General features: G+C 36.0%; 2 protein-coding genes across 2 annotated transcripts; both read right to left on the bottom strand.

Moving 5' to 3' along the window:
- Positions 1-2,841: 2,841 nt before the first annotated feature.
- LOC104112815 (uncharacterized) lies at positions 2,842-7,718 on the bottom strand. Its single transcript, XM_018776601.3, has 5 exons — positions 7,669-7,718; positions 4,884-6,530; positions 4,237-4,343; positions 3,993-4,139; positions 2,842-3,916 (listed from the first exon to the last, which is right to left on the bottom strand). Exons 2-5 carry the CDS (start codon positions 6,478-6,480, stop codon positions 3,113-3,115), a joined length of 2,655 nt encoding a protein of 884 aa, XP_018632117.2. The 5' UTR covers positions 6,481-6,530; positions 7,669-7,718; the 3' UTR covers positions 2,842-3,112.
- A 10,049-nt stretch (positions 7,719-17,767) lies between these two features.
- On the bottom strand, positions 17,768-19,834 carry LOC104112814 (PAN domain-containing protein At5g03700). Its single transcript, XM_009622835.4, has one exon. It carries the CDS (start codon positions 19,637-19,639, stop codon positions 18,161-18,163), a length of 1,479 nt encoding a protein of 492 aa, XP_009621130.1. The 5' UTR covers positions 19,640-19,834; the 3' UTR covers positions 17,768-18,160.
- Between the last annotated feature and the right edge of the window lie 7,559 nt (positions 19,835-27,393).

Here is a 27,393-nt window from a genome sequence, read left to right as displayed (position 1 = left end):
CACAAAACCAACTGCTTCCTGGTAGTTACTAAAGGCTTTAGAAAACGACATAGCTGCTCTTGTTGGATTGGCTGTGAAGTAAATTCTAGTGCTAGTAGTGCATGATTAGTAGTTATGGTGGTAGTATAATGTTGGTGCAACACTAACCTTTTTTTTGCTAACCCAGAAATTTTCGAGGGTCACTGGCATACGGTACGTTCAAAAATCGGTGGATAATATGTCCACTCATTTACTCTTCTCTACTTAAATAACAAACCTTTATTTGCGACTCGTGACATGTGCCTAATCCACACATCAGAAGCAGAACAATATTATCTCATAAAAAAAGGTATTATTAGGTGAAAGAAAGCTCATCACAGCATTACAAGAGAGTAAAAATGCTCAAAGAGGAAAGTACACATCCAATAGCAACCTTAGTCTTACATTTATAATATTTAAGCATAAATTGCATTATTTATTTAAAAGAAAACGTAACTTGCATATAAATATAAATTTAGAAGAAACCTCATTTCATCAACACCAAATATAAGTACAAAAGATGGCATATATAAAGTATAAAAATTGGGGAATTTTGAGTAGCAAACCCCATATAAAATAGAAAGAAAGAAACTGACCCATAAATTGCAGTATTTAAAAAAATACATAAATTGCATATGAACATAATTATGGAATGAAACCCATTCAGCAAAACCAAATATAAGCATATAAATATAAAAGAGGAAAAGAAATTGACCTATTGTGGCTTGTTTATAAAGATGTTCACCCATTTGAATTAGAGAAAGTTTCGTAACTAGACAATATTAAATAAAATATAGTAATATATATGAAGCAGTAAACCAAATATTTCATATTTAGCCAAAAGAAATTTACGTTCATTAATTAACTATCCAAAATTGGATCTTTGACCGAAAATCACGTTCAATTATTGTTCCAAGAATCTCTCTCAAGAATCATGAATAGAGTAAAAATTGACTCCCAAAAACTCTACAAATATTAGTAGTATATATATATATATATATATATATATATATATATATATATATATATATATATATATATATATATATATATATATATATATATATATAATGTGTGTGATACACACACACACACACACACACACACACATATATATATATATATAATATATGCGGTATATAATGTGTATTTTAAGTGCTTCACATATATTTTTTTTATATATTATACTTAAAATATATAGTAATATATAATGTGTATAAGCAACTAAGATATTTAATATCCAGAGATTTTAAAATATTAAAAAATGGAATAATAAAAAAGATGAATCCTCAAAGAATTGAGAGATGGTAAAATTTGGAACTTTTTTGAGAAATTAAGATAACTTTATGAAAGACAGAGAAGGTACAAAATTAATTACATTGACATAATTAATGTAAGGATAGAAATGAATTGCTTGTTTTGTGGGGTAGTAGATAACATAACCACATAATCTTTCAATTCTGCTAAAAAGGTAAAAAAAATCTATCATATTTGAAATAAACAAAGAATGCTATTATTTATGAAAATAATCTTTAAATAGGGAGCAATCGTGTAAAAATCTCCCCATTGAGCAAAACCAAATATAACTTCATTCCAGCTTACTTTTTCAAGTGATGGAGATGGTGTTTGATTCAATACCTACAAAACAAAACAAACATACACTTTTTTCATAGATCACACCATACAATATAATAAAAATTGCAAAAAAATTGTGAAAGGAGATTTATAAGTTGATTTGTAAATTTGTAAGTCGTATAAGCTATTTGTAAGTAGCAATTGATATATGTGATTTGTAAGTCGTAAATTATGAATGCGACTTATAAGTCGCAATTAAAAATGTGATTTAAAAGTCGCATTTGTTCAATGCATTATAACTGGTATTCCTTAAATGCTTATTACATAAATACAATTATAAGTCGCATTTGATAAATGCGATTAAAGTCTCATTATGCACTTTATAAGTCTCATTTAAACGTAATTTATGTTCACTGTCAAGGAAATTGACATTTATTGATTATATAAGTGGTTACCATCAAAGGAGAATTTTTTTTAATAAGTCAATCGCTATTATAGAATATAAATGAGAAGTTAATTTTTTTAAAAAGAAATTTATATGTAATTATAAGTAATTCCAAAACATGAATCAAGAATGAGGAAAAAACGAAGCATATTTATCAGCGATCATAACAATAAAGTACTTGCATAGAGAAATGTGTGATATTCAGCCAATAAGTTCCTCAATTTGGCATCAATCGTGATAATCAACCAGAACAATAATAATGATGCCTCAATCCCAAATAAATTAAAATCTGCTTCTTCATTTAACCTCAACTCATATCAATCAACGTGATAAATGGAAAAAAAATTCAACCACCTCAACTCATATCAATCAACGTGATAAATGGAAAAAAAAATTCAACCTTAGTTTTGCAGATTATTTAATTTTATTTTTTTATCATTTTTTTAGTAATACATAATGTAATATCACAATGTAATATCATCGTATAGTATGTCATAAAACTTTGTGATGGTATCAGGATTTTGATTCGCTCTAGCTCTTAATTTTTACATGCTTATAATCGTGAGTTCCTCTTATGTAATATATTTGTCTAAAACTATTATATACATTTATTTTTAACAAGAGGCGAGTTCTAAACTCAGTGAGTTTAATGAGCATGATCATATACACATATATTTTAATATATATATATACGCATATTTTGAGCCGAAAGAAATGAGTTCAACTAAACTCGCAAACCCTAACTGGACAACTGTAAAGGTTAACTAAGCAAAAGACCTTCAAAGTTTATGTTGGAGTTGAGATTCCATCAAAATATTTGCGATTCCTTACGTTCCATATACAAAAAAGATAGTAGCTGAGATCATACTCGGGATCTTCTTGATGGCTTTGTCAACTCTGCAAAAATTCCAGTACATCGCCATGGATCTACACTACTCGTTTCACTTTACGAGTTTGACCAACTTGGCTATTCTTAGGGATGCCATCCAAAAGATAGAAAGTACGTCGCAAAAAAGATATTTACATGCTCTTATACTCTAGAATACTAGCCAGCAAATTCATATGAAGGGCGATTTACACAGGCGATCCGGTTATCTTGCTTTTGAAGACTTTCAACCTTTCTTCCACTTGGGCAATATCCGAATCAGCTAACTCTTTCATCTCTTCTAGAACAGGAAACTCAGCTTCCATTTCATCAAGATTAGTAGACTTTTCAAAACACTTCTTAGCCAAACTCAATTTTTGCTCCTGGATTGCTTTTCTTTTTGTCTTTGCATCCTTCAATCTTCCCTTCAACTTACTCATTTGGTTTCTGATGGAATCCATTGTACATTCAAGCTTGTCGTTGTACTCTTTGAGGTTGGTGTAGAGTTCCTGACCTTTTGTGAGCTCATCGACGATGACCACTTTCTTGGCAGCCTTCTTATAATACTCCTCTTTGTCCTTCTTAGCTCTACGCAAGGTTGAGGAAAGATGCGGAAGGTTCTCTTTGAGTTTCTCCAAGGCAATCGCTCTCTCAGCCGATAAATCTGGTGACAAAGCATATATTGACAGTGCTGCACTTAATGTTGAACAGTTTTCAGGTACAAGTAAGTCTTGAGAAGGCATGTTTAGTAATCTGTCAATGTCATCTTTTGATGTGGCGAGCATTTCCACTGACGGTGTAGACTTTTGTGTGGCGGATATCTTGTCATATATGGAAGAAGATTGGCCAGTCGAAAAACTGATAGATCGAGCTCGTTTAATTTGTCCACTAACTCGAGTAAAGAAGTCTTCTAGATTATCAATTTCCACAGGATTGTCGAGTGGTTCACTATTATCATATGTCTTGTTTTTGGTCTTAGCTAACAATGGGGAAACCGTGCAATTTTCGCCTTCCTGAAAAGAAAAAGCTCTCAAACTTAGACAGAGAAATCATACATAATGACACAAATAATAAGGAGAATTTACGTACATTTTCCGAAGTGGAGGATGAGGCGGAGATTGATGTATCGTCACCAGAAACTTGCATGTCGGTCTTATTCCTATCTTCATTAGCAGGAGTACAACTTGTAGAAGTTGTACCTGGTAGCGGCATTTTCATTGCGGAAGTCTTCATCTTCTGAAATGGGTAAAGCAACAGCGAAGTGAAGGAATCAGGCCAAGCAATCCCCTTACAATCCCAGAGGTCTGTTTAGGGGATGCGCGGTAACTTTTACCTTGCATGATATTCCTCTTGTAGATATCTTTTCAGCCGTCTCATACGAGTTCCTTTTTTGTCTGAAATCGTCTTGTTGTACAAAGGATTGTGATGGAATATTATCCCCTGAAAGGCATGAATAAGGAGGCAATACTAGATATCAAATTGCAGAAAATGGAAACCAAAGGTAGAAAAAGACAAGTAGCAGAACATTGAAAGCTATACGAAAATCTAATTAATATAATGGTATAAAAGACAAGTAGTCCTCAACCAAAGGTTATCATATCAAGGATTCTATGAGCCATTGTATTGCAAGCCAAATCATAATGGTTACATATATTTTTGCCTCCTTGAAGGGGAGCCTTGGACTAACGTTAAGTAGTTTCTGTGTGACCTATAGGTCACGGGTCGAGCGATTCTACTGATGTTTGCATCATAGTAGTCTGCCTACATTAGACCCCTTGGGGTGCGGTCCTTCACTGGGCTATGCGTGAACGCGAGATGCTTTCTGCACCGGGTTGCTCTTTTTTTGTATTTTTGCCTCCTTGACCAACATTTTCCTTCTCCATTTAATGGCAAATCAAACGCCGATGATTCCTCTATTCCTAGGGATATACCACCCAACTAGGAAAATTATGATTTGTTCCATCAAGAAGGGTATCGTACCTTTATAGTTTCTCTTCATATTCTGGCCAAATTTTCCTGCAGACTGAGAATTGCCTTCAATACCAATGGACTTCGGAGCAGCAACTTCTTGCCTGTCAGATGGACTGAGAGGCATATCACATGGTGAGATCTTCCTGAGGACATCGATAGCAGTCTTGTCCCGATTCTTAATATAAGTGGACCACCAGGAATCAAAGAACGTTCTAGAACTTGGATTAATATTAAATGGAACAAATGAGAATTTCCTTTTTAGTTGCGAAAACCTTGATTCAGTTTCTTCCATGTTATCTTCCTCTCCTCTGATTGAAAAATCATTGGCTGATCGGTGGAGGGGAACAGCCTGTTTCATGCCAAACTGTCGAGCAAACTGATTCGGAGAATAATGTTCTACCCCACATTTCCACTTCGAAGATTCGTCTAGAACGATACTGTACGGGATGTCTCGAGCAATAAGATAACTAGCCCAAATCTCTTTTAACTCTGTCCTGTTAAGTTTTTGGAAGTAAGGATCAAGTGACCGTTTAAACCACTCAGGTCCAAACTTCCTAGAAGAAAATGGCGTGAATACGCTGGCTGTTCTAGACGAGCATGTGTGAAAGAAAAGAAAGTAATGGTTAAATGTTTTAGGCCTCAACACACCTTCAGCCAAGGGAAACCCATAGGTCGAAGCATTACCGTTATCTGAAGTCGAAGGTTGATGTTCGGGAAAGTAAGACTGTAGCCATAACTGCAAGATCCAGAACGGACCCGTTGCATTGTCAAACTTACTCGTAATGATGTCATTGCAGCCATGATATAAATTAGACAACACAATAGGTGCCAAAGCAAGCTTTTTACCCATAGCAAGAGCGAGAGCCAGTTTCGTACATTGCTCGACCATGGTAATCGAAGAATTACAAAAGAGATATCTACAAAGCCACATAACCAGAAACGATATATGTTCTTCCTCTGTCACAGACATTGCTCCCATTGACACATCAAGAAATTTGCAGTAAGTTAAGCATTCTTTAATTTTTCCATACTCGGGAAAATCAAGAGTTGATTCAGCAATTCCGAGAGGGACACTTACTTCCTCGCCATGCGGCCTAAGTCCTGTCAAGGCAACAATATCTAGTACTGTTGGCCCCATCATACCAAATCTGAAGTGGAACGAGTTTGTCGAGATTGACCAATAGCACAAGGCAGCGTAAAGAAGAGTTTTATCCATCGGTATATCAATTTTCGACAACTGAATAGCATCATATATATCAGCTGATTTCCACACCTCCCATTTTGCCTTCTCAACTCTATCTACCCAATCGATCCACGTTCTACTTACATTAGGCCACGATCTCAGTGTCTTACCTTTGAACGAATCAGGTTGCACACAGTGTAGAAGTAGCTTTTCTCCTTCAGCTAAGGGGTAAAGAGGAGAGAGCTCCGGAGGAAGTGTAGTCTTAAAACATGGGCCTAATATAAAATTAGATGGCGATCCAGGAATACGAACAAATATCTCGTCAACAGTTAGCTTGCTGTTCGACTCCTGCTTTTTCTCGGCCAACTTTTTATTTGACCGGAGAACTTCAGTGCCGAAGCTTGAAACTTTATCTTTTGCCATTTCTAAGTTCTTTATCGCTGGAACAAGTTAAAACGGAAAAGATTGTAAACCTGCAGATGTGAAAAGGTAAATTGACTTCTTTAAATTATTAGAATGATTAACTTCTACATGAAAACAAGGAAACATATGCTGAAACTTGAATAGCTCATATATTAAATAACCTGATATTATAAGATTTTCCGAAAAAACAAAAAATAGAAACTGCAGTTATTTTCTTAATAGCATTGTGACTTAAAATGTGAGTGGAAGTACTGCTGCTTTCAAAGAAATTTCCTTATTATCCATATGCCAAATTAGCTCTTGATCTAACCATTTATATAATCTTAAAATTGCTGAAATTCAGCAGCAGATAAATGATTCCAGCTCTGTTACCTAAGTTATTTTGGAATTTTCATCCATTTAGTTTTTGTTAAATGATTATTCGACTGCTTCTAGCGAGAGGGTGTGAGATTATCCCACATTGGTTGAGGGAATGAGTAATTGTCTCCTTATATGCTCTGGGCAATCCTTACCTCATGCGCTAGCTTTTTAGGTTTGACTTAGGACCAACGTCCATTTTCTTATCATAGTATCAGCGCAGATAGAGGTCCCGAGTTCAATTCTCACCGCCATGGGCGGAGCCACCTTAGGCAAAGGGTGGTCAAGTGCACACCCATCGTCGGAAAATTATGCGGTATAGATAGGTTAAATGTTAGCTATTATAAGTATATATTTAGTTTTTGCACACCCTTATCACAATTGAGACAAAAATTTGCACACCCTTTGCGAAATTTCTAGCTCCGCCACTGCTCACCGTCAACAATTATTAAAAACATTTCACAAGTAATTACGTCAATAAAAGTGTGTTCTCTCTAACAACTTAAACTTTTAGACGAGACGATCACTTAATTCTAAACACCTTTTCTCCCTTCCAAGAGGAAAAGGAGAATCCAACAAGAATATATCTATATTCTATAAAACTACCACATTTGGCAATCTATACTGCAACGAGAGAGCCATAGAACTATAAAGATTGATAACATTACAAACCAAACGACAATTTCCATGAATTGTCAAGAAAACCATAGTTTCAATTTGAATTCCACCAAAATATTACATCCTGAATCAACATGCAATACTTCAACTTAAGTATAACATTTTAGGGTAAAACAAATATTAGAATAAGAAAAGAAGAAAAATCAAACTTACCTCAGTTACTGAGTTAGTAGTTTTTCATACCATATGTGAGCTCTTTTTACTGTATATTTTAAAGTGATCATAGACTTGTTACTAGTAGTCACAATAAACAGAGGAAGATGACTGCTGGTTGGACACGTGTGCACTGAATGTGCTTAAGTTTTATTGGACCTGGGACAGTGGGCTTATATTGTGTTTGCTTAATGTCAAGCCCAAGATTTTCTGAGAACCCAACTCAAATGTGGGCTGACAATGTATATATGTACGTGGAGTATTTTCCGTAAAATTAGTACGGCTAGCCGGTTTTCGGTCTGGTAATTGAAAAATAGTCAGCGTTTGCAAAGTTATTAAAAAATAGCCACTATTTTGCTATAATACGGACCGATCCAGCATAATATACTGGAGATTGGTGCACCTGTATATGAACTTCCAGCATATTATGCTGGAACTCCAACACACGGAAAGTTACAGCATAATATATTGGAGATTGGAGCACCTGTGTATGAACTTCCAGCATATTATGCTTGACCGGTATATTATATTGGAGTTCCAGTATAATTCCAGTATATTATACTGGAACTCCAGTATATTATGCTGGAATATTTTTCGGATTTTGAACAATATTTTCGTTCAGATTTATTTTTACATGAAAAGTGGCTAAATTTCGATTACTTTTGAAACTGTGGCTATTTTTCAATTACCACTTGTAAATCTGGCTATTTTTAAATTTCTCCCGTATTTTCCTCTATATTTTATGTTTCCCCACAACTCAAATTGAGCTATCATTTTTTATGTTTTTTGGGGGGTTAATCATATAGTTTTAATATAAAAACAAAATATGAAATACAACAAAAAATTACTTTCACTCCAAATATTAGGGGTGAGCCTAATTTGGGCAAATTCGAAATCCAAACCGAAATCCTAATTTCTTGGATTTTTGGTTTTGGGATTTGTCGAATTACGAATTAGATGTCAGATTTAATATTTAAAAACTTTGGATTGAATTTCGTACCTGGGACTTCGGATTTTTGGATATTCAAAAATCCGAAATTTTATTACTTTAAAAATCCAAAATTTTAATACTTCATATTTAGCCCTATCCATTAGACATTTAATTTCTATATGCTGAATACTAATAAATTTAATACCACACACATTAAATGTTACCTCATATATTTAATACTAGTTACAAAGTTTAATATCAGCCCTACTAAATCGAATATTGGGTTCTTTCATTCTTACCCACGACAGTTTCTATTTTCTGCATTTGTGAACACTAAATTTTGAAGTTGCGTTACTATCTAATTTGGTATGATCTTATAATATTTGTGTGATGACCCAAAAAGTCATTTTTAAATTTAATTATTATTTATGTGTTCTAAGACTTCGAAAAGCACTATTTATTATTCCTCGACTTGCGTGCGCAGTCCGTATAATTATTTGAAAAGTTTTTATATAAAAAATTGATTATAATGTGAAATAGAGTATTAAAACTCAACTGAGTTGACTTGGGTCAACATTTTGAGCAAACGGACTCGGATCAGTATTTTGACAGCTCCGGTAGGTCCGTATCGTGATTTGGGACTTGGGCGTATGCCCGAAATTTAATTGGAGGTCCCTTACCTTGAAATATCGCCAGTTGGCGAAGACTAGAAGCCTAAAAGCTTAAAGATTTTAAAGTTTTACCACAAATTAAATTTTATTGATATCAGGGTGGGATTCGAGTTCTAAAAATTTTCATAGGTCCGTTATGTCATTTATGACTTGTCTGTCAAATTTGGTGAGAAACAGAGTTGATTTGACGTGATTCGGACGTTCGGTTGTGAAAATAGAAGTATTAAAGTTTTCTTAAAAATTTTATTTGATTTAGTGTCCGATTCGTAATTCTAGGTATTAAATTGGTGTTTTGATCGTGCGAGCGAGTTCATATGAGATTTTTGGACTTGTGTGCATGTTTGGTTTGGAGCTCCGAGGGCTCGGGTGAGTTTCGGATAGCCTACGTACCATTTGAACTTTGAGAAAAATCTGGTTTTTAGCTTCTGCTATCATCTGGTGCATTGTGCTTCGCGATTGCGAAGCCATTCCTCTGATCGCGAAGAGGAAATTGTGAGCCGAGAGTTTTACCCTTCGCGTTCGCGAAGATAGGTATGCGTTCGCGTAAGGTTAACTTCCAGTACACTGCGAACGCGAGGGCCAAGCCGCGTTCGCGAAGAGGAAATGAGGCAGAAGCTGGGGCACTCAAATTTGTTCTTCGCGTTCGCATGAAACGGTCCGCGATCACGTAGGTCTACGGGGTTATACTTTGCATTCACGTATGGGATGTCGCGTTCGTGTAGTCCAAATTAGCAGCCTGTGCAAATTGTGCTTCACGATCGCGAAGCCATTCTCGCGATCGCGAAGAGTAAAATAGACCTGGGCAAAAGTTGTTCTATGCGATCGCGAACACTAGAGCTCAAACAGCAGCACCTGTTGTAGAACCTCAGGTGGATCTTCAGGAGGAGGTTCTAGTTCAGGCTGTACCAGTTGGACCAGTTCAGGTCTCGGAAGGATTCATAACTACTCCAATGCTTCAGTATGCTCTAGTCCGTTTGGTAAGTCTTATGGAGGGCGTGGCCCAGAATGGTACATTTCCAGTGGCACCAGCCATCTCACATGCTGGGGGAGGAGCACAAACTTCCACTACTTCCGCTCCGGAGCAGATGGCTCCCCAGAATCAGGCTCCAGCAGCCCCGCCAGTTGGGGTAGTTCAGCCAATTATTGCGGCACAGGCCGGTGATAGGCTCGCCATGTCTTTTGAGGCCTTATTGAGACTGGATAAGTTTACCAAGCTCTTTCCAGTTCACTTCAGTGGTACACCTTCTGAGGACCCACAGGATTATCTTAACTGCTTCCATGAGGTGCTGCGGAACATGCGTATAGTTGAGACCAATGGGGTCGATTTTGCTGTATTTTAGATGACGGATTCCGCCAAGAGGTGGTGGAGAGATTATACATTGACCTGACCAGTTGTATTTCCTGCATTGACCTGAGAGCAGTTTTCATGGCTATTTCTAGAGAAGTTCCTCCCTATCACATTGAGAGAGGATTACCGCAGGCAATTTTGAGCATCTACAGTAGGGTAGTATAGTTGTTACTCAGTATAAATCCCGTTTTGTGATTCTCTGAGTGCTTCTGTATGTGTATCTACACCGGTGGGAGACTCTGTTGTAGTAGATCATGTCTATAGTTCGTGTATAGTTGCTATTGGTAGTCTTGAGACTAGTGTGGATCTTCTACTTCTTGATATGGTAGATTTTGATATTATTTTGGGTATGGATTAACTGTCACCTTATCATGCTATATTGGATTGTCATGCCAAGACAGTGACCCTAGCCATGTCGGTTACCTCGTTAGAGTGGAAAGGAACTCCTGGTCATTCTACCAGCAGGGTTATTTCTTATATGAAAGCTCGGCGTATGGTCGAGAAATGGTATCTAGCCTATTTGGCTTATATTCGCGATCCTAGTGCGGATGTTCCTTCTATGGACTCAGTACCAGTTGTTCGTGAATTTCCAGAAGTATTTCCTATAGATTTGCCGGGGATGCTACCCGATAGAGATATTGACTTCTGTATTGATTTAGCTCCGGGCACTCAGCCCATTTCTATCCCACTATACCGTATGGCCCCGCCGGAGTTGAAAGAATTGAAGGAGCAGTTACAAAACTTGCTTGATCAGGGATTCATTAGACCTAGTGTCTCGCCCTGGGGTGCACCAGTATTATTTGTAAATAAGAAAGATGGTTCAATGCGAATGTGTATAGATTATCGGCAGTTGAACAAGGCTACTGTCAAGAACAAATATCCACTGCCAAGAATTGATGACTTATTCGACAAGCTTTAGGGTGCCAAGGTGTTTTCAAAGATTGACTTGAGGTCTGGTTACCATCAGTTGAAGATTAGGGCATCTGATGTCCCTAAGACAGCTTTTCGGACTTGGTATGGGCATTACGAATTCCTAGTGATGTCATTTGGGTTGACAAATGCCCCAGCAACATTTATAGATTTGATGAATCGGGTGTTCAATCCCTATTTGGATTCTTTTGTGGTTGTATTCATTGATGATATCTTGATTTACTCCAGCACTCGAGAGGAGCATGAGCAGCATCTTCGGAGCGTGCTTCAGACTTTGAAGAATAATCAGTTATATGCTAAATTTTCAAAATGCGAGTTTTGTTTAAACTCAGTTGCCTTTTTGGGGCATGTTATATCGGCAGAAGGCATAAATGTGGATCCTAACAAGATTGAGGTTGTTCAGAATTGGCCTAGACCTACTTCAGTTACAGATATCCGGAGTTTCTTGGGCTTGGCAGGTTATTATCGTCGGTTCGTGGAAGGGTTCTCATCTATAGCAAGCCCATTGACCAGACTGACCCAGAAAGGTGCCCTATTCAGATGGTCAGTCGAGTGTGAGTTGAGCTTTCATAAGCTAAAGACTGCTTTGACTACGGCGCCAGTATTGATATTACCCATAGGTTTAGGATCTTATACGGTATATTGTGATGTTTCTCACATTGGGCTTGGTGCAATATTAATGCAAGATGACAGGGTGATTGCATACGCGTCGCGACAATTGAAAGTTTACGAGAAGAATTATCATGTTCATGACTTAGAATTACCAGCCATTGTTCATGCGCTGAAGATTTGGAGGCATTACCTCTACGGTGTCTCGTGTGAGGTGTTTACTGATCATCGTAGCCTTCAGTATCTGTTCAAACAAAAAGATCTTAATTTGAGGCAGAGAAGATGGTTGGAGTTGTTGAAAGACTATGATATCATCATTTTGTATCACCCCGGAAAGGCTAATGTAGTGGCCGATGCTTTAAGTAGAAAGGCTGTGAGTATGGGCAGTCTTGCGTATATTCTGGTTGGTGAGAGACCGTTAGCTACAGATGTTCAGACTGTGGCTAATCAGTTCCTGAGGTTAGATGTTTCAGAACCCAGTCGGGTTCTAGCTTGAACAGTCACTCGGTCTTCTTTATATGAGCGCATCATAGAGCGACAATATGATGATCCTCATTTACTTGTCCTTAAGGACACGATATGACACGGGGATGTCAAACAGGTTACTGTGGGGGAAGATGGGGTACTACGAATGCAGGGTCATATTTGTGTGCCTAATGTGGATGGGCTTCGTGAATTAATTCTGGAAGAGGGCCATAGTTCCAGGTATTCCATTCATCCAGGTGCCGCCAAAATGTATCAAGATTTACGGCAACATTATTAGTGGAGGAGAATGGAGAATGATATAGTTGCATATGTAGCTCGGTGTCTAAATTGTCAACAAGTCAAGTACGAGCATCAGAGACCTGGTGGTTTCCTTCAGAAGTTAGAAATTCCTGAGTGAAAGAAGGAACGTATCACTATAGATTTTGTTGTTGGGCTCCCACAGACTCAGAGAAAATTTGACGCAGTTTGGGTCATTGTGGACAGGTTGACCAAGTCATCACATTTCATTCCGGTGACAGTTATCTATTCTTCAGAGCGGTTAGCTGAAATTTACATTCGTGAGATTGTCCGCCTTCACGGTGTGCCCATGTTTATTATTTCAGATCGAGGTACGCAGTTTACCTCATATTTCTGGAGGGATGTACATCGTGAGTTAGGAACGCAGGTTGAGTTGAGTACAATATTTCATCCACAGACAGACGGACATTCAGAGCGCACCATTCAGATATTAGAAGATATGCTTCGCGCTTGTTTTATATACTTTGGAGATTCTTGGGATCAATTCTTGCCACTTGCAAAGTTTGCTTATAATAATAGCTACTAATTGAGCATTCAGATGGCTCCATATAAGGCATTATATGGAAGGCGATGTCGTTCGCCAGTTGAATGGTTTAAACCGGGAGAGGCTCGGTTGTTGGGTACTGATTTGGTACATGATGCCTTGGATAAGGTCAAGGTTATTCAAGATCGACTTCGCACAGCTCAGTCTAGGCAAAAGGGTTATATCGACCGTAAAGTTCGTGATATTGCATTCATGGTTAGAGAAACGGATTTCACCTATGAAAGGTGTAATGAGGTTCGGAAAGAAGGGCAAGTTGAGCCCTAGGTATATTGGACCCTTTGAAATTCTTGAAAGGGTGGGTGAAGTAGCCTACATGCTTGTATTACCACCTAGTTTATCAGCGGTTCATCCGGTGTTCCATATGTCTATGCTCCGGAAGTATCATGGTGATCTGTCCCATGTGTTAGATTTCAGCTCAGTCCAATTGGACAAGGATTTAACTTATGAGGAGGAGCCTGTAGCTATTCTAGCCCGGCAGGTCCAACAGTTGAGGTCTAAGAGTTATCCTTCAGTTTGGGTACAATGGAGAGGTCAGCCGGTAGAGGCATCTACCTTGGAGTCCGAGTCGGACATGCAGAGTAAATATCCACACCTTTTCACCAGCTTAGATACTTTTTCTAATTCCGTTCGAGGACGAACGTTTGTTTTAGAGGTGGAGAATGTGATGACCCAAAATATCATATTTAAATTTAATAATTATTTCTGTATTCTAAGACTTTAAAAAGTACTATTTATTATTCCTCGACTTGCGTGCGCAGTCCGTATAATTTTTCTGATAGTTTTTATTTAAAAGCAATAATTAAAATATGAAATATAGCCTTAAAACTCAATTGAGTTGATTTTGGTTAACATTTTGAGCAAACGGACTCGGATAAGTGTTTTGACAGTTCCGGCAGGTCCGTATCGTGATTTAGGACTTAGGCATATACCCAAAATTTAATTTGGAGGTCCCCAGCTTGAAATATCACCAATTGGCAAAGACTAGAAGCCTAAAGGCTTAAAGATTTCAAAGTTTGACCACAAATTGACTTTTATTGATATCGGGATCAGATTCGAGTTCTAAAATTTTTTATAGGTCCATTATATTATTTATGACTTGTCTGTCGAATTTGGTGAGAAATAGAGTCGATTTGACGTGATTCGGATGTTCAGTTGTGAAAATAGAAGTTTTAAAGTTTTCTTAAAAATTTCATTTGATTTGGTATCCGATTCGTAATTCTAGGTATTAAATTGGTGTTTTGATCATGCGGGCGAGTTCGTATGAGGTTTTTGGACTTGCGTGCATGTTTAATTTGGAGCCCGAGGGCTCATGTGAGTTTCGAATAGCCTACGGACCATTTGAACTTTGAGAAAAATCTGGTTTTTAGCTTCTGCTGTCATCTGGTGCATTGTGCTTCGTGATCGCAAAGCTATTCCTGCGATCGCGAAGAGGAAATTGTTAGCCGAGAGTTTTACCCTTCGCGTTCGCGAAGATAGGTATGCGATCGCGTAAGGTTAACTTCCAGTGCATTGCGAATGCGAGGGCCAAGCCGCGTTCGCGAAAAGGAAATGCGGCAGAAGGTGGGGAACTAAAATTTGTTCTTCGCTTTTGCATGAAACGGTCCGTGATCGCGTAGGTCTACGGTGTTATGCTTTGCGTTCGCGTATGGGATATCGCGTTCGCGTAGTGCAAATTGGCAGCCTGTGAAAATTGTGCTTCGCGATCGCGAAGCCATTCCCGCGATCGCGAAGAGTAAAATGGACTTGGGCAAAAGTTGTTCTACGCGATCGCGAACGAATTTCTGTGATCGCGATGAGTGAAAATCTGGGCAAACAGAACTTAAGTTCTGGAAATGGGATTTCGACCCATTTTCCACTATTTTCGATTTTTAGCTCGGGTAAGACGATGTTTGGGCGATTTTCATGGGAAAATATTGGGGTAAGTGTTCCTTATCCTATATAAATTATATTTCATGATTACATACTCATTTACATCATGAATCCGTGAATTTGTGGAAGAAAAATTAAATTTTTATAAAATCTTCCAAAAATGTAAAATGAAGATTTGAAAGCCAATCCGATGTCGGAATTCGATAGTTTTTGTATGGTTGAACTCGTGTGGGTCCCACTGTTTATTTTTAAAATGAATTTTGAATTTTTATCCAAAAAATTCATAAGTTCATATGGAATTAATTCCTACGATTTGTATTGAGTATATTAAATTATTTATGACTAAATTTGAGGATTTCGGACACGAATGCGCGAGGCAAAGATTTATTGGATTCTTGAAATTTGGTTGCAAAGCGAGGTAAGTGTCGTGGTTAACCTTGACTTGAGGGAATAGAATCCTTGAATTATTTTCTATGTGAATTTTATGTGTAACGATATATAGGCAAGATGACGGGTACCTATACTTTTTCAAATTAATTGTTAGCTTAATTACTTAAATATCCTAAATTGTTTTAAGACACGAATTAATCGTTATAATAATTGTTTCACTCATATTCTTGTCAAATATAAATTCTTGAATTCCTGCAATAATTGTTACATGCTTATTTGACTATGTGTCTTAATTGCTATTTGCCATTTAGCATATTAAATATTAAACTGCATATTTTCTCCCTGATTTTCATAAATAAATTGCTAATTGTCGTTGTTTGTTTTATAAATAAATTATAATTATTGTGTGCCTTATTGCTCAGTAGTTTCTCATTGAACGTGGTATTTATTGGAGTAATTTTTATTATATTTATGAGTTGTTAAAATATATTGGGGGATCGGGTTGCATGCCACAACGGAAATGAAGGTAAATATATTAGGGGATCGGGTTGCATGCCGCAACAGATTTATTTAAAGTTTATATTGGGGAAACGGGTTGCACGCTGCAATGGAAACAAGTTGAGGGATTGTGACTGTTGAGTTGATTTCAATCATTAATATTATTTACTGGTCTTACTAATATTCCCGTTATTATTATTGTTGCTATTACTACTATTGCGTATAGGTTAATGTAAGTGACCCGCCTTAGCCTCGTCACTATTTCGTCGAGGTTAGGCTCGGCACTTACCGGTACATGGGGTCAGTTGTACTGATACTACACTCTGCACTTCTTGTGCAGATTTCGGAGTTGGTCCCAGCGGCATACTTTAGATTTGCCCGGATACATCTACCAGTGGAGACTTGAGGTATAACTACACAACGTTCGCAGTTCTGAAGTCCCCTTCTATATTATCTCAATTGTGTATTATATTTCAAACAACTTGAATTTTATTCAGACCTTTATTTGTATTATTCTAGAAGCTCGTACACTTGTGACTCCAGTTCTGGGATGGTATTTAGATATCGCGATTATTATGAATTTTTCACTTTATTTCAGACTGTATTTTCGCATTGTTTTCTTGTTATTAATTAATTTAAAAATTTGTTAAAATGGCTAATTAAATTCTAACGTTGGATTGCCTAGCAAGTGAAATGTTAGACGTCATCACTGTCCCGAAGGTGGACATTTCGGGTCATGACAGTTTGATTTGTTAATTCCAGGGCCTTACTATTAGGACAGTTTGACATAAATAATTTAATTGGATTTTTCCTTTTTATGAAAAACGAATCTCAACTTATCGGCTCAAAACCGAAATCCGAAATATCCAATTCGATTAATCCGAAACCGAACTTAAAAAATCCAATCCAATCCTTTCTTATTTGGATTGAATTTGGATTATAATTTTTTCAATCCGAAAATCAAAAATCCAAACCGAAACCTCCATATCAAATCCGATTTGCCCAAATGCCCACCCTTACCAAAAAATGTGGACCTGCCTCCAAATAATCAAAACGTAAATTCTGAAATTAATTCTCTCAACACCATACCATTTTAAAGGTAACATTTAAAATTAAAGAACTTTAAAATATAAAAGGTATTATTCTTTTTGAAATATACGAAAAAAAATATTACATAAATGAAACATATGAGTACTAAAGTCTACGTATATTACTTTGACGCTAATCTAAAGAATAGTTTTGAATAAAAGACAACAAAAATAACCCATGGGACGAAGAAGCATCGACAAAGGTGACATTCCATATAAGGGCAGATCCAACAGCTCATCTATGGATTCTTTTATCCTAGACATAGATTTTCAATAAAAATTTACTAAAATTATTGAAAAATTGAGTAACTAACCCACAATTCAAACAAGGTGATGAATTTCTGTGATTGAAATCAAAATCTTGAACTCACATAATTAAATCCTATAATTAAATTCTAGATTTACCTATGATTCCAAGAGAGAAAGAACATAAAACTATGGAACATAATTTATATGAGGAGTTTGTATTGATGAAATAACTCTGATTTTTTTACAAAAATCACAAAGCATTAATGAAGTTTGGTGACTTTGGTCGTGTAGATAAGAGTCACTAAGAAATACAATTTACAATGTCTGTCATTTTCTAATAACTACTAAAACCATGTCACAAGTAGGAAAAAACAAAGAGCAAATCCACTTTAATCTTTTTGTCCTTTGACCACCAATTTTCCACCCTTGTGATAAGATAATGTTCATTTCACAAGCACTTTCACACATGAGAAGAAGTAGGCCCCACTTGCCAAAATTCCTAAAGGGCCCCACTTCCACCATATATAGTAAAAATATAGTATGCTTATGAGGTCTCTATCTTAAAAGATGTCATCCCTTACCTCATCTTTCACTTAGTTCAATTGACCTAAAACTTGCATTTCCCATTTCTTTGTATGGTCCAACTACCATTCCATCTTCTTCTACATAACCACTCACACCTCTTTTTCTTTTCCTATATCTATACAACCCTAACCCTATGACCCCACCAAATACCAAGATGGCCCCACATAATAACCCTATCCCTACCCCTAACCCCACCTCCACCTTATCTTTCCCTACACCTTCCCTCACTTTGAAAAACCCCATCTTGGACTCATCCCCTACTCCTACTAAGCTTAGTATGGGGTAGTCTAGTATGTAGCAAAATCCAGATGTATTAGTATACACCACACCCCAACATGTGCAATTCCCTTCACATGCACTTTGACATTCTTGAAAAGAAACCATCTTTTGGTAAGTCATTAACTCCTTGTTAGGCAATTCAACACCATTTCTTGACAACCCCTTGTACTTTTTATGATCATACACCCCACAAAAGTCGCCGGAGTCTTGATTTTCCGGCGAGACACACCGGCCGGAGTTGTAATCCGTACTATTGTCTAGACAAGAACAACCTTTACCCGGTTGACAAAGTCCATATATACCACAAGGACTAGGTAATTCACATGTCTCCTTTATTGCTTGGTAGTCCAATATCCAACTTGTCCCGGCCCAAAAATATCCTTTTAAATTCCCATCCGGTTCGATCCGGATCCGACGGACACCGGATACGGGTTGTTGAAAACTGTTAAAAGATTCTACATCAACTGGAACTGACTCATTTTGGTACATACCAAAAAAACCATCTGACTTTAGTACAGCATAAATTGGTCCTTGACCTTCAATAACATCTGCCTTTGCTTCTAATGCCTTGTGCTTCCAGTAGATCCGACCCGAACCCGGTTCGTCCTTGGACTTTGCATACAACCCGAAAAAATCAAAGCCCAAACTCATGGAATAAAGCCCATTGGACGAAACCAATGTCATGGCACTTGTGAAATTTTGATTTTCCACAAGGGTATCTGAGGGAAAATCAAAACTTTGCCACAAAACAGAATTTAACCTCATTCCACTATCAAGCTTTTGGACTTGCAAATTTGATGCATTTGAAAGCCAGACACGGTCTCCATTAGTCTGAGTTGACCAAAATACCCCTGAACGAGAATCCGACAGCACAAGACTGCCATTAAACAAGAGCTCAGTCGGGTCAGCCCATCTTGCAAAATGGGTCAAGTTAGCAACCCATATTGACTCAGAAGATGGAACATGAATAATAGAAAGAGTGAGTTGATCTTTTTCAACTCGGAGAAAACTCAGTGAGTAATTACCAGAAGAATCAGTAAGAAGAGGTTGAAAAGTTGAAATATGAGGATCTGGGGTTGCTTTAAATCCTTTGAAAAGCTCTTTGGATGTTTCAGCTCCAATATTAAACCAGCAAAAATTTGTCAAAAAAATGGAAATCAAGAAAATATGAGTCACTGAGTTAACTGCTAGTTCCATGAAATCTTTTGCATGAACAAAATTTCAGAAAATTTGCGTTTTTGTTTGGTATAAAGATCAGGGTATAAATAAGAGCAAAAGCTAGCCTATGGTATATATTATGATTGGGTAAGTATAGACCAAAAGAAAAAGATTAATATTTTATTGTGAAAGATCGCATGAAGATCTCGAAGAAAAGAAAATGAATATATAATATTTGTATATAAATATAGTGCATGGTTTGAAAGAGAACTAATTTTGTAGTATATTTACTGATAGGAGAGATATAATGTTTAAATATAGGTACACCATAGGAATTAAAATAAATGTAGATCCAGGGCGGAACTAGCCTTTTGAATGTGGGTATGACCCAACGTAATAATTTTAGTCCAAATATTATTTTTGTCAAAAGAAATTTATTGAACTATATAGTATAAATTATTAATTTAAAATTCGATAATTTAGAAGGACTATAATTTTGAAGATATAAGTTTCAAATTTTAGCTCATACATTTATATAAATATACTAGAAAGTTATAAATGTTTTTGACAATAGTGACTGACATCTACTTTGAGGGTGAAGGGGATTTGTGGTATTTCAATGTCACAATAATCCAACTTTTACTTCGGTGGATCATAAAGTGCATGGAATGTGAACTACTAGTGGCTTGTCCATATTCATATTTATTACTTCATCAACCGTATTTTATAGGACAGTTTTTATTTAACGTTGTATTTGCAAAAGAAAGACTTTGGGCTAAGTGATTTTAGATTTTATGATCTTAAACACGCCAGGATAATTTATTTGCTATAAACGTATATTATTAAGGGTAAATATGCCGTACAAATTTAACAAAAAATTCAAAATATAGAAAGATGTATCATATTTTTTACTAAATCTACATAAATTTCAAGAGATTATAAGTCTTTCGAGATAACTTTATTTCATATATACTATGAATTTAGGTTTACTTCATTTCCTATTACCACCTTCGCTCGTCATGATTAGTTTCACACTTGAGAATCGATATATTTAGATATCGACTCATGACATGATCAAACAATCTTAAGCGACCAATCCGTCAGAACACATATTTTTTTTTTAAAAAAGAAAGTAATTTTGTCATAAAGTTTTAATACTTCATTTCTTCCTTAAAGTTCAACTTTCCATAATTAGTTGCGGTAAGTCATGACTCACATATTAAGAAGGTCAAACAGCAAAAAGTAAAAGCAAAAAGTTTAAATTGAAGGAAACATTTGTCTTCGTAGTTAGAAGGGAGGATATTTACGTACAATAAAGGCCATAGTTTTGTGGCATTTATTATACATAGTTAGGAGAGAAGATATTTACGTATAATAAGTAACGTGAATTATTTGTGGTTTTGGCTAGACCATAATATTTTTTGGGCGGGCATTAAATTCTACGTATAATAAAGACCATAAAATCTGAAGACAACTAATCTGCTTAACCAACAGCAATGACGATATGGAACTCAAAAGTCAAAATCTACAAAGTCAAACAATCACGTTACTCTTTATTCTCTCCATCATTTATGTATCATGTCCTTCATAAATTCGCCTCTTTTTTGCTTTTTATTTATTTATTTTTTAATTTGGTAAAGAGTTGAACAATAAATATATGAATATATATACACCCTTTGTTCCAAAATAACTGTTGCTTTTACTTTTCGAAAGTCAAGTTAACTAATCTTTGAAGTTAAATTATATTATATTAACAAATTTTTAAAATTAAAGTTCAGGTATTCAAAAACTTTATGAGAAGTATTGAGTTATAAATCTTTTCATGTCAATACGAAAAAATATATTTTATAATATTGGTCATATTATAATTTGAATCTCAAAAAACGAAAAGTTACAAATAATTTGAGACGAGGGAGTACCGTATTAATATAGTACTTCTAAAACTGATCTACTATTCAATTTTCTATGAACATCACAGTTCCTTTCAAATTCTAATAAATTAACTATGCCATAAAAAAGTCAGCTACGATAATTTATTTTTCTTGCTCATTTCTACCTATATAAATTTCTTAACACATATTGTTGGGTTTGGTTCACCTGAAAAGAGACATTTACTCTAGAAAAAGAAAAGATTAAAATTGCACAAATTAAAGCTTCTAACCTAAACTCTATGTGGCGACTGACTTCTTAAACAATTTTATTAGCCGTTGAAATCTCCTTTACACAATGTTAAAGTTTCTTTTTCTGAAAATTGTTTCTTTTTTTGAGGTCAAAGATTATAGAGAAATGAAGAAGAGCCTTAGAAAAATGGTAAAATTGTCTTCGATCTATAGGTCACGAGTTCGAGACATGTAATCAGCCATCAGTGCTTGCATCAGAGTAGGCTGTCTACATCATACCCTTTAAGGTCCGGTCCTTTCTCGAACCCTACATGAACACGGGATGCTTCGTGCATTGAGCTGCGCTTTTAAAGATTACAGAACTAAAAGTACTTTTTAAAGAAATATCAATGTCTTAAATGTTAAAATTATGAGCTTATTAGCTGTGTGCTGAAAAAATGAAAAAAGTTCCAATCAAACTGAGGCGTCTTCTTAAGTTTTGATTATTTGACTTACCTACTATTGAATATCCTCCCATCAATAGTTTTCTTCGTATATAATTTTAAAGTCAATAAGCTCAAGTTGGCGAGCTCATAAATGGTTGTTAACTATTCCCCCCTTTAATTTGTATGACTAGCAAAGGTGCAACTTGCTCAAAAGCTTTAATTTGTTAATTTTTATGATATATGATTCTAAAACCATCTTGTTGGTTTATTCAATTCCCTTTTTTTCTATGTAATTTTTTAAAATTTAAAATAAGTGACTTTTCATTTCTTTCTTTCAATACTAGATATACTTGTTTCCATCTTTTAAAAAGAAATTAAAATTAAGTTTATTATAATCAGACTTCAACGATTAGCTGATCCTAAAAGAGAGTCTTTTTTGATTCATCTTGCTATCCCGGATTTCTTGACCCATTTAATTCGTATTCGTGCTAGGTACACTACTAGAAATTCGGCAAAAACTTGATCAAAGTTGGTCGGTTTTTCAAAATATTTTTTTTAAATTTATTTTTACGAAACCGACCAACTTTGGTTGGTTTTCTTTGGCGCAAAAATGCGGGAAACTATTTTTGAGTCCCGCAAAATTTATTTTTCAAGAAACCGACCAACTTTGGTTGGTTTTTCATTTAAAATAAATTAAAATTAATTTTAAAAAAATCGACCGAAATTGGTGGGTTAATTCGGCCGGTCATTTTAAAAAACCGACCGAATTCGGTTGGTAATTTTATTTTTAATAAAACCGACCAAATTTGGTCGGTTATTTTCGTGCGAAAATACAATTAAAGAGTATAAATGAAATAAAAGTCAGTCTTAAAACAAAATGTACCAATGGTCTAGTGGTAGAATAGTATCCTGCCACAGTACAGACCCCGGTTCAATTCCCAGATGATGCATTTTTTAATTACATGATTAAAATACCGACCAACTTTGGTCGGAATTTTTGAATTTAATTGACGGACCATTTTTTTCATCTTCAAAATACCGTCCACACGTAAATGGTCACATTTTGGATGATTATTGGCCATTACCGACCCATTTTGGTCGTTTTTTTTGGACGATTTTGTCCGAATTTTTAGTAGTGGTAGAGCTCATTAGACGAAAAACGCTTCTTGGGAGGTTTATCCATTTTCAGCTCGAACTCGAAATCTGTAACTAAGGATTGAAATATTTCATCCATCCCAACATACCTCCTTAGTGGTAACAAATTTCATTTTTCCTGAATTTCCTGACTTGGATTATAAAATTGTTGCACCTATTTATACTCAATAATATTGTAAATGTAAGGATCTTTCTCTTTAAATAAGATCTGAAATCCAGTAATAACAATGCACACAATTATTCTGTTATTATCTATTATCCTTTAACTACCCTTTAAGACTTGATCCAATAAAGTTGAAATACCTTTTGATTTAAAGAAATGGTGCTTAATGAAAGGAGAAAGGCAAAGAAGTATGAGAAATCAATGGAAAAAATGTACCTTGATTTTCTCCATGTATTTCGGGTTAGTAAAATTTTATGATTTATATCCTTTAATTTTCACCAAAATTTTAGACAATTTATAATTTCTAACCGTGAATACTTAAAGAATTCATGGGATTTTAAGTTCTTGAACCAATGAGTCACTATAGTATTTTACATCAATTTAGCTTCTTCAACACAAGGAATTTACCCCTCCCTGATAAAACTTGAATTAGCTTCAGTTCTCTAGCTTGTGAGATGCGTCTCTTTTTTGTTCAAATTCATTCAAAAAGAAAATTAAAAAAAAATTGAGAACTTAGAATTAAGCTGCCTTCGAACTAAAATAACAACAATAACGACAATAACTATATAATAATTTTTTGGGTGTGCAAAAAACGTTTCACATCAGTAGTGGAAAAGAATAGGAAGTTACACATAAGGTGCGTGAATACTCTTAGGGTTCGTTTGGTTTGAATACGGCTAATGCTGGATAAGTTATGCTGAGATAAGTTATGCCGGGATTAGTTATGCTGGGATAAGTTATCTTGGTATTGTTTTTTATCTACTGTTTGGTATGTTGTATTAAAAATAACAATTGCATAATTTCTAAAAAGAAGATATAAGTTATCCTGACACTAATTACCCCACCCTCTACAAGGTATAAGTTATCCCGGTACTAATTATAATCCCGGAATAACTTATACCAAGTTTGCTAACCAAACAAAGTATTAAGGTGGTATTAAAATTTTATACCAGCACTATACCTTCTTATACCTCATACCAAACGACCCCTTAATGGGGTGGGACATTTTGGTAAAAATCGTGCAAGCTTGGCCTAAAGCGGATAATAGTACATCAAGTTAAGAGTATCTTTGGAGTGATTTAGCCCAACAACTGCTATCAGAACCTATGACTTAGCGGGAAGAGTATGGAGATGGTGGAGTGGCGATTTACTATGCTAAAGGTAGCTTAGAGACGCACACACACAAGAATAAGTTAGCTCTGGGCTTCGATGAGCATAATGCTCAGTCATGTGAGTGGCACACAATAAATCTCGGGAATTAACCTGTGGATCTTTGTAATGAGAGCCACGTGAAACTTAATTAGTTCGAGGGGTTTGTTGATAGGTCATGTAATACTTAGTTCGAGGGGTGTGAGCACTTAATTTTTTACCGTGTTTGAATATTTTTCGCTCCCGTCTTTCCGCGCGTGTCCCCACCATACCGGTCCCCCATGTCTTGTCCCCCCTTATTTTTGTCCCCCATGTCTTGTCCCCCATTATTGTTTGTCCCCCATGCCTTGTCCCCCACGTCTAAACCCCCCATTATTCTTGTCCCCATGCTTTGTCCCCCCATTACTTTTTGTCCCCCCATGCTTGTCCCCCTCCCACATGCATAAAATCAGTCCAAATCCACCCAAAAAATGGGGGAAAATACACTGCTTTTCTCACTCAAAATCGGATCCGAAAATAGTCCATAAACCAGCTCTGTTTCCACATCAAAACCCCAGCAAAAATCAGTTCAAAAGAGAAAAAAAAAATAGCCAAAAATCACTCCAAAAAAATAGCTCCGAAAATACCTGAAAAACAGCCCTTTTCCAGCAAATATTCGCTGCAAAAATAGCCAAAAAAGGGTGACGAAAATCAGTAAGAAAAAAAAGCTATTTTTCCAGCCAAAGAATCCAGCACTAAACCACCCCGAAACAGCCACTATTCCTATGTCAAAAACAGAGGCTACCGGCGAGTTCGGGCTCCTTGTTTGAAGTCGTTGTTCGAGTCACTTGAGGTTCGAAAGCTCCAGTCCGAGGTTTTGTTGCTGTCCGTTTTCTGTGGGCGAGTTTGACAATCGGAGTCCCACTTTGCTGTATACATTTGGAGTTTTATATCAATACACATATTCGAAAAGCTTCACATAAGGTCTCCTCCCCCCTTTAATTAATTTTTTATTTTATTTTTGCTCCTGTTGGTTTAAGTAAAAGTTCTGTCGCTTAATTGATATCTTGTATTAGCATGCCTTTGTTTGTCGTCTTAATTCGCTAATTCATATTCTAGATATTTACTTCATTATTTGCAGTTTCTGTCCATGTCACTTGCATTTGCAGTAATTCTGTTTTGAGCATGTGTCATGGAGTTAAATATTATTTTATCATTAGTTTATTTTTGTGAAAGCTTTGGAGAAGAAAGCTGTAAGAAATTTCACTAAGTCAAATGGGTCAATATGACGTGCTACGTGTGGTTTTGGGCCTAATAATTAAGCCAAGTTGTAGTCAATGAAGCGACCGTGCTAAAACCACGGGACTCGGAGAATGCCTTACACCTTCTCCCCGGTCAACGGAATTCCTTACCCGGATTTTATTTTGCAGACCAATAATAAAAGAGTCAAATCTTTCCTTTGACTAGGGATTCAAACAAAAGGTGACTTGAAACACCCAAAAAAAATCAATTTCAAGTGGCGACTCTGTAAATAAAATAATCCCTATTCAAGTTTGTCACTTTAATTGGAAAAACTCTTTAACCCACCATCCACAATCAATAATACTCATTTTATCATTTTGGGGGTAAAAAGGAGGTGTGACAGCTCTGGCGACTCTGCTGGGGACCCTTTTCAAGAATTCGAGCTTGTACATTGACTTTATTTGGCTTTATTAATTTTTGTATATATTGTGATTTATTTGAGTCTAATGTGTTACTTGTCGAGTTTTTACCGCTTTGATATTGTTGAACTGTACATATAAATTGTATTTTTCTCTCGCATCCCTCTGAGTCTTCTGATAATTAGTTATGTTGTGTTTGCCTACCAGCATCACAAAATTTCTGTCTTGAGATAAAGCCAGTTAGCCTACCAGCTTCTGGTGAAGGATTTAGTCACATATGTTTAGGCGGGAGAGCCGTTAGCTAGCCAGTGCTGTTCTACTACTGGTAATGCTTGACGCTCCCCGGCTCGGGTTGTCCGCCTGAGTAAGCCAGGTCTAGATACCATCTCCTTTAGGATTTACAAACTTAGAAGAACAAGCCACAAGAAATGAATATCCCTAGTAGGCTACGCTTTATTTGCATCATGTGCATTTGACTTAGAAGCACTCGACTCATGAGCCGAGTTGTCTTTTAGGACAAGTTCCTTGTTGAGACCATTATGTCATGTTATGTGCTACTTGTTGCATTATTTGGGAGGCTTGCATGTCGACCGACTTTAGCATATATCGGTTGAACGAAGAAAAAATGATGTGGTTCAGTCATATGGTTTTTAAAGATTAATTTTCATTAAAAAAAAAAGAAAGAAGAAAAAAAATATAGTCGATTTAACCGAACTACGCGGGTCTGATTCTCACCGGATGTGAGATACGTAGGCAAACCTCATCGGTTCCGGCCCCAATTTTCAAAAAAAAAAAATAAATAAAATAAAAATCAAAAATCAAAAATATTTTCCTTTTCCTTAATTCCATATTTACAATTCTTTCCTTAGAAAATCCAAAAAAAAAATAAATAAATAAATAAATAAAATAAAAAAATAAAAAAAAAATTACTAAATCCGAAAATATTTTTTATAGTCCCATAGTTGAGTTTTTATTTATTGATTTATATTCTTTTATGGAGTCAAAACCCAAGAAATCGGAATTTTTGTGTGTCAATAATATGTTTGATCAAATCCTAACCCTGTGTCTGGTTAGACAGGCATACCATGAGTGGGGAAAGAGGTAGGTCTGAAAAGAGGCCCAGATCAGAAGGGATACCAGA

The sequence above is a fragment of the Nicotiana tomentosiformis genome, chromosome 7 (assembly GCF_000390325.3).
Source record: "Nicotiana tomentosiformis chromosome 7, ASM39032v3, whole genome shotgun sequence".
Taxonomy (NCBI): Eukaryota; Viridiplantae; Streptophyta; class Magnoliopsida; order Solanales; family Solanaceae; genus Nicotiana; species Nicotiana tomentosiformis.
Note: the sequence above shows the minus strand (reverse complement) of the source record. Positions and strands in the feature narration are given on the sequence as shown.

What these genes read in the sequence shown, in the direction of transcription:
- LOC104112815 (XM_018776601.3), bottom strand. Translation starts at nt 6,480, where the DNA reads ATGGCAAAAGATAAAGTTTCAAGCTTCGGCACTGAAGTTCTCCGGTCA. An exon ending in TATGAAGAGAAACTATAAAG is followed by an intron (nt 4,344 to 4,883) that starts GTACGATACCCT and finishes CATGCCTTTCAG; the next exon opens with GGGATAATATTCCATCACAA. An exon ending in CATCCTCCACTTCGGAAAAT is followed by an intron (nt 3,917 to 3,992) that starts GTACGTAAATTC and finishes TTTTCTTTTCAG; the next exon opens with GAAGGCGAAAATTGCACGGT.
- LOC104112814 (XM_009622835.4), bottom strand. Translation starts at nt 19,639, where the DNA reads ATGGAACTAGCAGTTAACTCAGTGACTCATATTTTCTTGATTTCCATT.